At 44.4% G+C, this 17,185-nt stretch overlaps 1 protein-coding gene across 1 annotated transcript in view; it reads right to left on the bottom strand.

Annotated features, from left to right (window-relative positions):
* Window positions 1-17,185, bottom strand: part of MTHFD1L (methylenetetrahydrofolate dehydrogenase (NADP+ dependent) 1 like) — a gene marked incomplete at its 5' end in the record, with an annotated part of 167,228 nt that overhangs the window by 129,873 nt on the left and 20,170 nt on the right. Inside the window, 3 exons of the mRNA XM_081093670.1 lie at window positions 2,125-2,222; window positions 3,086-3,177; window positions 10,273-10,384. Of these exons, the coding sequence (XP_080949796.1) occupies window positions 2,125-2,222; window positions 3,086-3,177; window positions 10,273-10,384 (302 nt within the window). The remainder of the gene's footprint in view (window positions 1-2,124; window positions 2,223-3,085; window positions 3,178-10,272; window positions 10,385-17,185) is intronic.

The following is a 17,185-nucleotide window of genomic DNA, read 5'->3' as shown; positions in this document are numbered from 1 at the left end:
TTCAAAATATTTCATTAATTACATAACTGTAATGGACCCATGTCCGAAGCTCAACCTCAGGGACAGGAAACTTGGGAGCTTCCGAGGGGCAAACACTTGGTTCTGTTTTCTCACCCGGCAAGATGGGAACAGCGCTGCGCATCTCTCAGGAGTGCTGTGAAAACCAGCGTCTGCTGAATTCCGCAGAGAGCGCCCCTAGGGCCCCTAAGCTCGGCCATGTTTTTACGGGGGTTCAGGCCATCCAAATGTCTGGCAGGCCATCAGTTTGAGAGACCCAGCAGGCCTGGGCCAGACTGTGGGAGAGCAGGCATCAGGGACTCAGAAGACAGGAGCCAGTTCCCGGACTGGCCCGGGGGCACTATTTTGGGGCACGACAGTCTGCGTTGGGGGGCAGATCACCCTCCCCCCTGGCAGTGGGTCGCTCCCTGCTCTGGTCTGTTTCTACTGCTAACATCTGTTCTCAGCTGCCACAGGACTCCATTCTTCTCCATGACCCCACAGGGGCTGACTCCGGTGCACGAGTTAACAGTAAAGCGACCTGCAATGCCCACTTCTCCCAAGGGCAGCTCAGAGAGGGGACAGGGCACCTCAGCAGATGAGGGTTCAGCTCTGTGCCTCCAGGCAGGTTCTCCCACGCCCTTAGGTTTTCCTCCCCCTCACTGCCATGCTCCTGCTTCATTATTCTTCCCAGGCTATCCCCTCTCTCTTTCCCCACTTTTACTCTCTCTCTCTTTCCTGCCACAATATCCTAAATCGAAGAGCCCTCTCTTGGAAAATGTCCAAGGTTTTCTCTTTTCCCTAGCTAAAGAGTGGTAGTGACATCATTTTGATTTTCTTAGTGATTTATAAACTAGTCAGCCTGCCTTTCTTTCCCCAGTGGCGCTAGAAGTCAAATTCGGTTAAGCAATTAAAGCACTTTTCCCCTCAAGGACAATTTATTTTGATGTAAGCAAAGATTGTGGCACAGAATTTGGTGGAGCCCATCTCAAATATTTACTCATTTACTCTTAAAAAGTAAGGTCCTATAATGACGTAAGTAACTTGAAAAGTATTTTATGAAACAGATTCCAGAACTACAGGGATAATATTATGAAAAACAACATTCCTTGGGATTTATGTATTAATGAACACAGAAGATGACTAAGATGTTTAGTCTATTTCAGGGGTGGAAGCCTGGCCTGGAGGGTTTCACCAGCCTGAAACAGGGGCGTAATCGAACGAACCAGTGTTCAGGAAAGGCCCTGGGAAACAGGTCAACTCTACAACGCAACTGGTTACCCAGTGAAAACTCAGTCAATAACCACTGACACTGTTTCCCAACAGTGACGATGGGACCACCTGGGGAAGCGATGGGATCACCTGGGCAAGCGCTGGCATTGTGTCGGCCTCTGATGAAAGGGGCGGGGCCAACTCACTGAGTGGGGGGCAGCCACAGAGGAAGCGCTATGAGGCTGGAGAGAGCACTCCTCTGGCTCAGACACCTTATCTAACTATGCTAACAATGCTGAGACTGTTCTCCAGCTCGTATTTCCAAATTTATAGAGAGTATGCAGCTTACACTTTGTCAAAGCCCACTCCGAAGGAAACATCTGCCGGGGCCAGCCGAGAGCGACCTGTGGGACAGTGGATCCTCCCACATACGCTGGACACTCCCACCGGACTGGTGTTTGGCAGGGCTGACCATTTACCCCCCGAGTGGAAACCTACACGGCCCTCAAAACTAGACGACGTGTGTTGGGTATTTCTAACATTAAAAGAATATTCCAATTATTACATCACTGTGTATGGTCAAATCTAAGGCACCATTATTTTATAGATAATGAAGAAAAACCCCCACTGCCATTTAATTCAGGATATACATTAGTGACAGTAAGGTACATACTGATTTCAGAAATGGAAAAAAAACCCCCATATATTAGAAATGATAGGATATGGTAAACATGTTCATTATTATTTAATTTGGGAGCACTTAAACGATAGGAAAAAATAGCGTGGCGATTTGACTAGAGAAAATGATCTCCCGTTGAGGGCATGACACCACCAGGCAGGCCCCCTCAGTGGGTCACTGCGGAGACCTAAGGCACTCTGACGAGCTGACATCAGTAAAAACAAATCACCGGGTACCTGGGTACTGGGGAGAGCGGCTGAAGTTTCAAGCAGTGAAGTCTCCAGCGCGTGTACTGCTGCTCACGAAGCCATCTCCTTCCACTGCTAACCATGTTCTTCAGAAGGGACGGGAAGGAAAGCATGTTAGAAACGTAAATGCTGACGGGGCAGGGTGTGAACTGTGCAAACACTGTGCCGGGGTGGCATGCCAGGAAATGATTACCAAGTGGCACAGCGACTCGAGTGACTATCAGGAATACTTTCATTCTCAAGCAATTAAATTTGTAGGTTTTTCTTAAAAAGGAAAATATAAGATATATGTACTACTAAAATAGTTTAAGTGTTCACTAAGGCATCAAGTGCACAGATTAAATTTATAGAGTGGCTTCTTCATCTCCATTAGAAGTGAAAAAAATGAGGAAAACAAGAGAATATATGCACCATCAGGCTGGATGCCTAGCTTCCAAAATTTGCAAGAGCACCCTTGGTTTGGCCGGTGGATAGAGCATCAGCCTGCGGACTGAAGAGTCCCAGGTTCAATTCCAGTCAAGGGCACATGCCTGGGTTGCAGGCTAGATCCCCAGTAGGGGGTGTGCAGGAGGCAGCCAATCGATGATTCTCTCTCATCGTTGATGTTTCTCTCCCTCTCTCTTCCTCTCTACTATCACTAAAAATATATAAAAAAATTTGCAACATTTCAAGTATAACACTTCTACAGTTGATATAAGAGTAAGCAAATTATCAAATTATTAAATAGTAACACACACAGAGAAATAAAATTAAAGGACGCAGGTGTACAAAGTGCTTAATACTTCATCTTTTCACACACACACACACACACAAAAAAATAGTAAAATATTAGTCACTATTAATCAAAGCTCCAAACTCAAAATTCTACTTTTCCCTCCTGTGGTTGGCACTTGAAAGATTATAAAAAGCAAACACACATGGAAAAATGCTTTAGCTGTGTCAAACACACCTGAATCCGCAGAGCTGCAGCAAGGAGACTCACGTCATTTTCCGCAATGGGACCACTGAAGGGTACACCCGGAGAGCCAGAGCCAAGCTTCCCTGCAAAACATGTTAGGGGGGGAAAAAGACTTTCAGCATATGGTCATTTATATCCGAGGGCTCCTTGTAAAAAGCCGGCACAGTGAGTGACGCTCTCATCTTCACCCAAGTTAGAGCGCCATGGCAGGTACGACTCTAGGTAGGTCACCAGTCCCTGGCACCATCCCGGGGCTCCTGATTGGGCCACAGACTCTAGAGTTGGACTGGATTAAAACTTGCCTCTACCTCCTACCAGCAACTGTGACTTTGACCCTGTTCATTGATGTGGGTAATATCGACCTCATAGAATTTTGTGAGAACTGCGTGTGATATGGTAGGTACAGTGCTTGGCATATGGTGTGTATGTTTAAACAATACGTATAAAATAAAAGCAATTTCACACATTGAATACAAAGTATAAGTAGGGGGACTGAACTCCCACAGGATAAAGCCAGCCAGAGGGTTATGTGAAAGATCAGGCTTTCTCTGATTATTACAAAATTCCCTGTCCTAACAGTGATGTGACCAATTTCCCATCGAAACTGAGACATTTTAGAATATTCATTTGGGGGATTACCTGGTTTTCAAAATAGAAAGGCACTTATAAGAATTCTACTTTTCCCTCCTGTGATTGGCACTTGAAAGATTATAAAAAGCAAACACACATGTAAAAATGCTTTAGCTACATCCTCCCTTAAAGAGACGCGTTTCTAATAGCAACTCTTCTGAACTAAGAAATGCTTCCTCTCTTTTTTGGCCACTACACTTTGAAATTATCCATTTTGCTGACAGAACTTCACAAGAGAGAGCACCAAACACTTCAGGGTAAGTGTTCTGTGATGTCCTATTGTCAGATGTGTTCAGGGTGTTGGAAAATCATGTCCCTAAGGTATGGTTTAAGGATTAGCAACACTTCAGTTTTATAAGTCATGTTCAGGCAAAAGCCAAGAGTCTAGAGAATGAGAGAGATTTGTTTTGCTTTGTTTGCATCACTAGAGATCTGATCGGAAGGTCTTGTCCAACCACTACAGAAAAGAATTATGCTTTCCTCATTCTTACCTCTATCCTTAAATGATGGAAACACAGGGAAAAAGCTAGATTCTAGGAACTGGTATCAATTTAGAAATGTATGTTCCCGGAACAGAATCACAAATACCCCTGTCAATAAAGAACATTTTGCCTATGGAATTACAAGTGAATAATTCCTCCCGTAATCTCAACCACTGCCTTCCATGCAACAGAACTGGCTAACATAAAAAGGATGTTAAAACAACACAAAACATACATGTATTTTAAATCTTAGGAGAATCTCATAGGAACCAGTATTTCTCTTTTTGAAGGAAGTTATCTGAGTTTCAGTAATGCTTTTATATCATACTGTTTTCTTTCCCTCCTACTACTATAGTCATTCCAATAAAATTAAGTGTAATGCTTTTTTAGTGGAAAAATACAAGATGGTTATCTCAAGGTGACAAGATCAAAAGTTACTGTCGCTTTCTTCTGTGCTACTTGTTACTTCACAAAATTTCTAACACGAACAACTTCCTTTTGTAGTACGATCGATGCATCTTAAAACTAACTTAAAAATTCTGAATCCAGAGAATTCGAAGCAATTAAGATGGTAACTTGACAAATTAGGAATACATCCTTAATAAATTTCATCTGAAAAGAACGGGGAAAGGAAAATTATCTCAACTCCTGCCTGTACGGAGGGCGGCCCCACCCAGAGGGCTGTCTACACTGGCCTGTGAGTCCAGCCAGTGTTCATCCCAAACCAAATGGGTCTTTTCACTTCCACTAAACACTCCCCATTCACTCATGGCTCCTCCAGGGACAAGTCAATGACTCACTTTAAAAGACAGCCTTTAATTTATAATCTATACTAATAAAAGGGTAATATGCTAATTAGACTGGATAGACCAGATGTCTTCCAGACATCATTCCGGAGGTCCTCCCTGACAAAGCCGGGGCCCGGGCGAAGCCGCCTGGGTCCCAGGTGCCTGCGGCCGGCCGGGCAAAGCCAGCACAGGTCCTGGTTGCCTGAGACTGGCCAGAGGGAGGGAAGCCCAGGTCTCGGTTGCCTGTGGCCGCCCGGAGGAGGAAAGCCTGGATCCCAAGTGTGGGGGATGAGTCAGAGGCTGTTAGGGGCGATCAGGCAGACAGGCGAGCAGTTAGGGGCGATCAGGCAGGCAGACAGAGGCAGTTAGGGGTGATCATGCAGGCAGGCGAGCAGTTAGGGGTGACCAGGCAGGCAGGCAGAGTGGTTAGGGGCAATCAGGCAGGCAGGCAGAGTGGTTAGGGGCAATCAGGCAGGCAGGCAGGCGAGCGGTTGGGAGCCAGAGGTCCCGGATTGCAAGAGGGATTTCCCGTATTGTGAGAGGGTGCTGGCCGGGCTGAGGGGACCCCCGGGACCCCCCCCCCCCCATTGCATGAATTTCATGCACCGGCCTCTAGTTTGTATTATAATAACCAAACTTTCCACGATAAGAAAATTTAAGGCTAAAGTGTTACAGTACTTTCCCTGGAAATCAGAACAGGCCTTTTCTGACAGGAGCTATTTTGAGGCCACTTGGGAATGTTGCCATAATAAATGAGTGGGAGGGGCATGGGCATTCTGCAGTCTCCCTGCCATCTCGGTCACATGGAAACGCTTCAGCTTATTTTGCAATCTGGCCGAGGGCACCCTTCTTATAAAACATGCGCTGCATAAACCCACAGACTGAATTCTAAATATTTTCTCCTCCTCCCAGGAGAACAAGTCACCAAAAAATTATGTGAAAGTTTTACAATAGAAAGAGCTAAAAATTACAAATTAGTAAAGATGAACTGTTCAAAAAAATGATTAGCTTTTAAGTGAAAGATATCAACTTAAGTTAATGTATTAAGTTAAATACATTAACAGTAAAAGGCAATAAATAAAATTTCAGTACAATTTTTGTGACTATGCTCAAGAATTTCTCACTTAAAACACCTGAACTACTCTATCAAATAACTTGTGTTACTATTTTTAAAAAGAATACAATGTAAGAATCTTCAAAGAAAGGGTTAAAAAATTAGTATTAATTATATATCAGCCCTTTTGAAATCACTGAAACCAAATTAAGAAAAAATTGATACAGACTTGTTTATTCTAAATGGCTGAGACTTTAAAAAAAGAATAAAAGGAAAGCATTAAATAATATATTGTATTGAGAACTAATTAAATTTTGAAATAAAAAAACAACTGGCAAAAATATATCTCAGGGATAGATCCAAAACATCTAGAATTTCCTAAAAAAAAAAAAAAGAAAGAAAAAAAAATTAAGGAAAATGGTAATAGATACAATGGATTTTAGAATTAAAGTTCAAAAGTCATAAGCACACATTCCAACTCTAATAGGATAATGATTAAAATACACACATGCCCTATTTCTCTAAAGCTGGGTTCTTACATCCTCAGAACCTCATTGGAACTCTTCCTTCCTTGTGCTTGATTTCTCACATGTAAACTTTCATTCCGCTGATATGAGTTATTTTGTGTGCTGGTGTGACAACAATGAAATGGAGTGAGAAAGTGGGCCGTCTATTGGCAGCTCCCATGAAAGAGCCTGGCACATGAGGAGGCATCTCATTCATTCCTCCCCTACTCCACACTAACAGTTATGTTTGCTTAACATGATGCCATAAACTATTCTGACCCAACTTTATGAAAACACAAAGTTGCGGTTTTCATACTGTTCTCTGGGCCCAAGACATACACCCGTTTCTTCTTTGTCTCGTTTGGTACATCAGGAAACAAGCCCTAATATTGGGGTACAAATGGTCTTGCTTTAGCAAGCATAGCACTACAAAATCACAGCCCACTTCTTTCATAATCTGAAATAATTTTCTTTAATAAAAATATACCTTATAACTAGGAAACTGAACATTGCCATGTCCCTGTTGTTGTTTTTTTTCTTTATAAAAATAAATTTTGATCGATTTCAGAGAGGAAGGGAGAGGGAGAGAGAGAGACAGAAACATCAAGGATGAAAGAGAATCATTGATCAACTGCCTCCTGCACACCCCCACCAGGAGCCGAGCCTGCAACCTGGGCATGTGCCCTGACCAGGAACTGTGACCTCCTGGTTCATAGGTCGATGCTCAACCATTGAGCCATGCCGGCTGGACCCTGTTTTAAATCTAAACAGAGTCAAGCCATAGAAGAGCGAACAGATCCAACAAAGTAGGTGCAATTGTTTTCTGAACACTGCTTCTAGGATATCAACCATCAGGAAAACATCTCCAGAGATCACATATTCAATAAAATGCCTCTACTGAATCACCTCATCGTAAATCACCATACCCCAACTAATTTTACAGGGAGGGAGAGAGTAGGGAAACCCTGTACCATTAAGATAAGCATAAAAACTTCATTAAAAAACCCTGACTTCAGTCAATCACAAGTTTATTAAAAATTCTTTTGTTCTTGAGTTTAAATAAAAGCATTTCTCCTTTTAATAATAATTGAAAAAGTCTATTCATTTTTTCAAAGGGGAAAGATTATATAAAAGGGGGTCTTCCACCAATTTACTACTCATAGATTAAATTTTCATACTACTCAAAGTTGTTAAAATGAAAACTTTGACTACCGAGGAATGCATGATAATTGTAAACAGTACAGACTGGAAAATGCTCATCCATTTCATCTGCACAGTGTTTTTCATCTTTGACTCGGCCCTGCCAGTCCTGCTTCTAGGTGGGAGACAAATTCAAGGAAATGTCTCTACATCTACAGCTAACTTAAAACTGCAATCGAAGTGCAATTCTGAGCTGAGCCCACATTTATTCACTCATCCAGCACTCAGTATTAACTGAGCACTTACAATGTGTCAGGCACTATTCTGGACTCTGGGCATGCAAAAACAACAAGAAAACTACTACTGAACCAGATAAGTGAAGGTCGTAAAAAGAAATTTATTAATAAGACAAAGTTTCACTAATAAAATATGTCACCTGCATAAAATCATGGGTCTCAAAGGGATTACAAAAGAACATGGAGGGAGCCTGGCCAGTGTTGCTCAGTGGTTGAGCATCGACCTATGAACCAAGAGATCATGGTTCGATTCCCAGTCAGCGTACATGACTGGGAATTGGGTTGTAGGCTAGATCCCCAGTGTGGGGCATGCAAGAGGCAGCCAATCAATGATTCTTTCTCATCCTTGATGTTTCTATCTCTCGCTCCCTCTCCCTTCCTTTCTGAAATCAATAAAAGTATATTTTTAAAAAAGGGAGAGAGAATATGGAAGTAGACTCTCCTTCAATGCTTTTCAAATCATATTATTTTCTTTTCATTCGGTATATCCCATAATTCAGCCAGAATTATGAAAATATTGCCCTAAATATATAAGCTCTAATAAAAAACTTCAAGTAAATATTATACAAAGTAACATTCATTCTAACAAGTAATGTCATAACTGACTTTCCAACAAGGATTCTGAGGAGAGGGGCAGATCTGCTCCATCTACCATTTTATGGGCTAGGTATTTATTTTTTCAGGGGAAAAAAGTTATATCCAGAGACTACAGTTATTTCAAAGAAGTTATTTAGAAGATGCCTTCTGTTTGCTAAAAAAAAAAAAAAAAGCCGTAAATCCCAATTCACATTGTAGTGCACCTAATAGCTGCCTTCATCTATGTGCTCTTCACCCAAGAGCTGAGTACACAAGCATTCTGGGAAATTCCTGAGCATCGATTTCCCTTGCCCTCCCCAATCCACCTCACCCCCTTCAGCCTAAGGCAGTGGTCAGCAAACTCATTAGTCAACAGAGCCAACTATCAACAGTACAACGATTGAAATTTCTTTTGAGAGCCAAATTTTTTAAACTTAAACTATATAGGTAGGTACATTGTTATTTACTTAATTAGGGTCCTCCTAAGGCTTAGGAAGAGCCACACTCAAGGGGCCAAAGAGCCGCACGGGCCTAAGGGGTTTTTAATCTGAGTGCTTAATTCTGAGAGGAGCCACATTTCCTGGAGGGGAAGATCCAATATTTCTCTTTGAAGAAAGAGTTATATGAATGTCAATAATGCTTTTCATATCATATATTTTCTTTTCATTCTATATGTCCCATAAAATTATGTTGAATGCTTTTTGAATGACAATATGTAAAATGGTTGTCGAGGTGACTGGGTCAGAAGTTATTTTTATTTTCTCCTGGATACCATTCTCTAAGGCTTCAACCCCAGTGTGGTACTGGCAAGATGGGAGAGGAGACTTTGGCCCAAGTTCCGACCAGCTCTGGGGAAAAACAGCGCTGTCCTCCAGGCCCTCAGGAGACTCCCTCGCTTCATGCTGAGATTTGGAGGCCACAGGTAGCAAGGAAGGAGGGTTCCTTCGCCTCCCTTTGCCAGTATCTCTGCATCTACATGCCACTCAGGGACTTGAGGCGGGCTGAGCGTGGCCCAGAGCTTTTATTTCTCTGAGTGAGAGAAGGGTCCCTCCTGTGGGCCTGCACCTACCGCCGCCTGGCTGGGTGCCCTGGTGCTGGCACAGCTTGAGCTGCCCTAACCGTGGGCCTGGGGTGACCCGGCATTCCCAGATGCCTTGGTGAAACACCATCAAATATCAATCCTGACACCACCCGTCTGTAATGGGGACTTTCACACTGCTCTGAGGCGCCTCTAGGGGGTTCATTGCAGGGAAACCTGGGAGACACGAGGGCTGGTCTCCATTTTCCATCCCTCCTGGCCACTGTTTGCATGTTGAGGTTTGGCTGAGATTTGTTTGGAAGGAAGGATTCTGGTGCTTTTTAAGAGACCGCGGAAACCACGCTCTCTAGCTGACCTCACACACGTACAAATGATCTGCGTTAGGCCACAGCTGACTTGGCTGCTTGATGCTGGAGGCCGGCAGGGGAGGAGGCGGAGGCAGCCACTGCACTTGGCCTCCTGGCTTCTCTTTGGCGGACAATGTGGTTCCCGTGTCAGTAACCCAAAAGGTGGGCACGTCAACACTCAGTTTCCTCCCCTGTGCACGCAGACTGACAATGACCAGCAAACATCTCGGGAACATACTCTTTTGAATAAGGTTAACCTGCTTTGTAACAATCACACCTATTTTTTATCAGCAGCCCGGCGCCTATTTTAACACACTTACCTGATAGCAAGTCATGGGAACAGTTGAGAACAATCGTTTCTGGTTGTATCCAAGAAAGGGGAACCTCTTCTGGCTTGGGCGAGCCTAAGACCACAATGTTAGCCTCTTGAAGCTGGAAAAAGAAAAACACCACACAGGGTTCAATCTGTTGAATAAAGACATGCCGAGCGATCAATGTCAAATGCTTTGAACGTAACAGGCCACCGCAGTTCCCGAGTTTTGCTCCACAATGACGACCCGGACAGAATCATGGACTGACTGACTAACGCAGCTCATGCTGGTTAGTACTGAGAATGTGTTTATCATACCCTGAAGGAAAGGGAGGCCAGCACTTTCTCCAGGGTCGTCACTCCAGTGTATGTAGCATTTTATTGTCATTTACGTGTTTTCACAGCTCACTGCAACATCAAGAAAGGGCGAGGCCAAAGAAAACTACGATGGAAGGCGGAGACGGAAGGGGCGCCGGGGTGGGTGGCACCCTGAGTCACACAGCGGCTTAGGAGGATCATTGGGGTTGCTGTACTGAGGCCACTTGAAGATGCGACCAGAGCAGGGGGCCTCCGGCCTGTACAATTGAACCATCAAAACGAGAGCCACGTGGAGCTTGTACTAGATGTATGGAAGGGTGTTCAAAAGCTCGAGAAAGGATCTCCTTTTCCTTGAGGCCTTGGTTAGTCTCGTGAAAAACTTTTGTTGTTTTTTTTTTAAAGAAAAAGGAAAGAATGAAACCACTACTACAAAACACATTTAGGATGTCGGTTCTGTTTGAATTCTGCCAACACAGTGCTGGGGGAATGTGTCTGGTAGGAAGGTCATGTCTAGAGGTAGGGTAAGCGGGCAGCTCTGAGCTCAACCAAAGAGTGACCACCTGCCCCCGCACCAAGGAAGCAACCGAGGATCTGAAACTGGATCTGTATGTGGAGGGACAGAGAAGAAGGAATCTTAGATTCTTGGGGGGAAATGGCTGCGCCTGCACATGTCCCCTCGGTGCTGCCAATATCTCACTGAATACCCCAAATATGTGAAGGCGGCGTGCCTATACCCATTTAGTAGATAAGCTAACGGAGGCTCAGCAAGTGTAGGTATCCCTACTATACGTCTTGTTTAGAGTCCTCTGTGAGGTAGAAAGAGAGGGCAGCTGCCTGCCCTCTGCTTTCCAGACTCAATGCCCTGCCACCACCATCCCCCAACCACCCGGTCAACAACCGTGCTCCACTCACCCTCCTCCACTCTCAGCTTGGACAGGCTGATCCCTGACAATCTCGACGGAGAACTAAGCCAGCTCCTCAACCTGAGAGTCTGTAACACCTTCTGGGCAAGAGACCTTGTCAGCTGAAGTCTCTTTGGCCTCTTGGGACCAGAGGCGGCAGCGAGGGGAAGCAAACCATGACAGTCCTACTTGGCTTATGAACAAAATGGCCAAGATCCAGGGCAGCTCCCAGCTCCCGACACAGGAGAAGCACAGTAACAACGTAAACGCATGTCTTTTCAAAGAGCCAATAAAGCCCAGATCAGTTTGATCATGCAAATAGGACCAAGTGAATTAACATTCACTGAGCAACACTAATGAGGCAAACAGTGCTTGTGCTTTCCAGTCTCGTACTTCATTAAGGCACAGGAAGAAGAATGAATTCACTGAAATGGTTCTCGGCGAATTGAGTGCATGAATCACATTAAAAAGACAAGTCCCTGCTGAAACAACCATTCTCTCCTCATGCTCCGTGGCCACAACGCTGCAAGACGAAATCAAGATGTTTAAAGCCAACACTACCAACAATCTGGTGTGTTAATGCCACACGCGCTCTCTACAGATAGATCTGAAAAACAGCCAGACTTTCGGGCGATGTTATATTTCGGGGAAAAGGTGTTCTTACAGAAGGAGGATGTCACATCTGAGTAAGAAAATGCGCCTCTTCCTTTACCTGCACCAGGGCAGACCTTTAACTACAGTGAGTCTCAAGAGAAACACAAAGGTTCCACGCTGTTGAAAAGGACCCGCAGATAAGAAACACCATTTTTGCTCTATTTTCATGCACAATAGCAGCAAAAACAGAACACGTTAAAACATCTCTAAACAGTTAACATGTACAAGACTGAAATGTTCGTTTTGGAAAAGGCCAAGGATCACAGGTTCACACAAGTCCCCTAAGAACACTTCGTTTCCTACACGTGGTGTCTTCGATACAACCTGTTCTTTTCATTACCTATAAATCTCGGCAATCTCATCCGACCCCTGGACTCCGGACCCAAACTCAGCGCTGCCATGGGCTGTGCTAAGCAGCAGCTGGGGACACCCGGTCCCACAGAGACAGGACAAAACCCCCTCCCTTAGCAATGATCACATCATAGCTGCTAATTCTTTCTGGAAGGGACAAGTGCTAGATGCTTACATCAATAAATAACCCCCCCAAGGACCAGGGGAGATTTTAATGAGCTAAAATTCAAGGAGAATTATCGTCGCGCTGGCAGTTCCTACTTTCCTCCTCCCCCGTGGGGAAGACCCTGGCCAGGGCCTGGCTTGAAACTTTACCTCATAACAAAATATTGCTTTCTCTGCTGAGAATTGAGTAGAAGCAGCTTAAAGAGAACGCCCACTCCCCAGGCATTAGACCAAATGTTAAAACAATAGCAAGACGCAGCTATGCAGACATTTAACGCGGAGCATATGGGAGCCTAGGGGCGGGCCGGAGGATTTAGATAACATGAAATATGTTTTTCTTTAACTCACTGATTTTGAAAGGGGGTGGAGGGGTGAGTGTCAGAACATGGATAGGGAGGAAAGATGTGATTTGCAGTTATAAGGAACATCATAATTTTGCAATTAGCCAACAAAATGCATTTTAGAATTTAAACTATAGAAATTACAGCCTCACCCTCCTCGGCTAGAAGACAGAATTAGCCTTCTGCTATCGATGTGTTTCAAAAGGGTGCATTTGAAAACCTATGGTGTGAGGATTGCACATACTGTATACCAGAACCTGGGATGGGTTTAAAAAAAAAAAAAAGGGATGAGAGATATTTTTGAAGAATTGTGGTTTACAGTGCCTGGGACTAGGAAAGCTGTCTCTATACTCTTCCCAAGTTATCAGCAGAGTTCAGTAAATAAAGTTCAAAATGAAGGCCAGCACTTAAAAAAAAATCAACAGCAGGTGCTCTCTCCAGCCAAGACTGGGTTCTACAACCACTCACTCAGGAAGGTGCAGACTCAGGCTTCTTCAGTGGACACACTCCTTCACTGCCATTCTCGAGGGCCACTTGGGCAGACACTGAGGCCGCCGAGGACTTAAAAATAAAGTCCTGCCTCAGCGGTCAGAGCTGCAGCTTTAAGACGGAGCGGGCAGGGCAAACCTCTGGTCAGGAAAAGAAACGAAAGAACGCTCAGTTCCCACTTCTCTTGCCCACACAGACTGGAAAGCCCGTCTCGCTGGGATTTAAGGTCTGGGCAGACACCGGCGTTCTGGATCAGGCCCTGCGTGACGGCTGGGGGGCTCCCACGGGAGGGAGGTTCCCCTCAATTGTTCTTTCACTTTCAATGAACCGCGACACAGGGTGGTTTGCGTGAGCCCCTTTAGGGTTCCTTCCTATCTTGTGGCAGAGTCCTAAAAAATTAGGTGTTTTTCTTTTTTAATGAAATGTCACTTTTTCCGCAGTAAGTGCCAAATTTCCAAATTTGCTGCCCTTTTCTTGGTAACAGACAAGTAGCAGTCTAAGACGGTTGCCCTTACACCATCAGACATGTTTTAGGAAGATTGCTCTGGAAGCCGGGTGGGGAATGGGTTTGGGGAGGTGGGGGGGAGGTTGGGGAAGCGCGATACTGAAATATGAAAGAGGAGACGGACTGGAGCTGGGGATGGTCAGGAGGAGGGGGACACAGGTTGGGGTCCCTCAACATACAGACACAGTGAAAACCAGCAGCTTGGGTAAGAGCTCCGAGGGACACAGGAAGGATGGAAGAAAGGGGGTTAAAGGACATCCTGGGGAGGACTCCCCTTCAATGGTAAGTGAAGAGGCACAAATGATGGCTGTGGTTTGGCCCAGGCTCGGAGGAAAGGGTGTGGTTGACAGGTCTGAGAGATGCCCAATGGCCAAGCAAGCTAAAAGCACAAAAACCCATTTCTGACCATTAGGAATTCGTCAGTGACTGCACGACAGAAATGGGCACTGGCAACCACGCCGGGGAAACCGTTGCCATTTGAGTGGACTGTGTTCCCCGCAAACTCATTCGGGCAGAGTTTCCATGAGCAGAGACTCTGTTTCTACATAAATTATTCTCACTTAGAATGTTTAATTCTTTATTTGAGTTAAATGAACTTCTATTAGAGGATTATTGCTTTGTACCTATGGACCCTTAGCCACAATTCCCTGAAATTTAAGCACACTATCAAAAAAATGTTAAAATAGCTGCGGAAATATTTTAAAATAGGAATGTCAAACCACTTCATTCAGATGTTGCAATAGTTTGGCAAGATACGAGAATGACAATTTCAGCAAAAGCTAATTCCCCCAACTCATGCTCAGCAAGTGATCTCACCCTGGGAGAATTTTCCTTTCAGGAATTGGGTATGTTTCTTTTTTCCACTCTCCTCCGTGATCAGTAGAACAGATTACTGGCCTCTAAAATTAAGACCTACCTTATGGTTATTTCATAAATCAGAAGGACGACAAGCCAAGCGGACAGCGAGGGATTATGATTACAGCACTTATCTACCAAATTTCCCCCCCAAGGCTAATAAATGACCTTCCTTTTTCTAAATGTTCCTAAATTCACCTCTTACATCACCATTCAACATATTTACTGCTCAGTGTCTGAGAAGAGACTATCAGAGATATTCTCTGGTGTCTAAAATGATAGGAAAGACAGCTAATCCCTCTTCCAGTGACCTTCACACTCACCTAAGTTATAACAGATGATAAAAGGGAAATGCAACCTCCCATCTAGTAACGGATATACTCTGAATCATGCATCAAAAATAATTCCCTTCCTCACACCCTAGGGCATAAAAAAGCCAGGCTGAGAGACAAAGACCCTATGTGTGCATGTATTTTGAGGGGGAACCTCATCAGACAAAGACTCAGAACCATGGAGCACAACAATGAAGAACTGCCCACGTGACAGTTCCCAGAGCAACAAGCAGCAAGCCACGTGTCAGAGGCAGACAGCCCTCGCGATTTACATTTATGCCACTAACTACGGGCTTCAATGTCTACGACCCCTGAAGTTAATGCAAACCGAGGTGGCTGTGGGAAGTTAGCTTGGCATTTCCCGACACATTTATGCTCTCCGACTCTGAACCTTGGATCCCACATTGAGATTTCTGCATTCCACGTCCTGTAGCTCTTGCGGCCTCCGTTGGCTTCTCTGACAAGTGGTGGTGTGAATAAGTCAGGCACTGCTCAGGCAGGAGCAGCAGTGGAAAGGACAAGAGCTGACACCAAAGGCACCAAAGGCCTTGAATACTATTCAAAACTCATCAAAGAGAGCGCAGGGCCTACATGACTCAGGTCACCTGGTCACACAACACGGAGGAACCTTGGTATTGACTCGGCACAAGATCCGTGGGGTCCCGGGGTCAGGGGCTATTCCCCCCAGGCCAACAGCAATGAGGCTGTCCTGACCAGGGGGCACCCCCTTCCCCACCCTGCCCCAGTAAGGTGGCCGCTTTCCCTGAGGAGTGAGCCTGGAGGGGTGGTGACAAACCCAGGCCTCAGCCTAGTTCAGCTTCCTTCTCTTAAAGGGGTGTCTGTGGGATTATTAACTGTTGGCATAAAACAACGGCAAACTCAACACAAGTCTAATGTCTTGGGTCTTGGTCTCTCTGATATTCCCTATCCAAGCTGTCAGGGACTTCAGGGTTTTAAACATTAGTGATTAGACCTCATGCAATGACCTGGAATAAGAGCTGACATGGGGCAGTGACTAGAAACACAGGTGACAGTGCCACCTCCATCAGTTTCAATTGGTAGATATTTAGAGTCTCTTTACTTCTCGGAGCCTTGGTTTTCTAACCTGTGATACGGGGAGAATGAGACTCCTGCCTAACAGGATGACTGTTGAGAATCAGTGAGAAAATTTACGGAAAGGATAGTACGTGGTTCACAGTAACCACTCACCTGATTAATGTTAGCCACCACTGTTGCCCTTACAATATGTTACTAGCTTAATAGTAGGTGTAACCTCTCCTGTTAAAAAAGTTATCCTGCTCATCAGAAACCTGAAAGGCCAGAAGACAGTGGAATGACGTAGTGCTGGAAGGAAAAAAATCTGTCAACTGAGAATTCTATATCCAGCGAAACGGTACTTCAAATATACAAGGAAGAAATTAATCCATTTGCATATTAATAAAAGCGAAGGGAGTGCACTATCACTAGACTTGCCCTATAAGAAGTGTGAACTGGATTCCTTCAGCTTGAAATGAAAGGACACTAGATAGTAACTCCAAGCCATATGAAGAAAAAGAGATCTCCAGGAAAGCCAGTATTATAGTATTTTTGGTTTATAATTACACTTTTTATTACCTACAGGATTTAAAAGACAAATGCATTAACAATTATAAACATATTTTAAAAAAAGATTTGTCATGTAACTCACTAATCTAGTCCAGTTTAATACCTAGGGTTTTTTTCTTTCCTATCTTTTTTTTTTTTTTAAATATATTTTTATTGATTTCAGAGAGGAAGGGAGGAGGAGAGAGATAGAAACATCAATGATAAGAGAGAATGACTGATGGGCTGTCTCCTGCATGCCCCCTACTGGGGATGGAGCCCACAACCCAGGCATGTGCCCTTGACCAGAATCAAACCCGGCACCCTTCGGTCCCCAGGCTAACACTCTATCCACTGAGCCAAACCAGCTAGGGCTTTCTTTCCTATCTTGAAAAAGCAGTTATTCTTTTTACAAGATTTCCTATGTATA

The sequence above is a fragment of the Myotis nattereri genome (assembly GCF_964212035.1).
Source record: "Myotis nattereri genome assembly, chromosome: 6".
Classification (NCBI taxonomy): Eukaryota; Metazoa; Chordata; class Mammalia; order Chiroptera; family Vespertilionidae; genus Myotis; species Myotis nattereri.
This window is presented reverse-complemented; position numbering and strand designations above follow the sequence as displayed.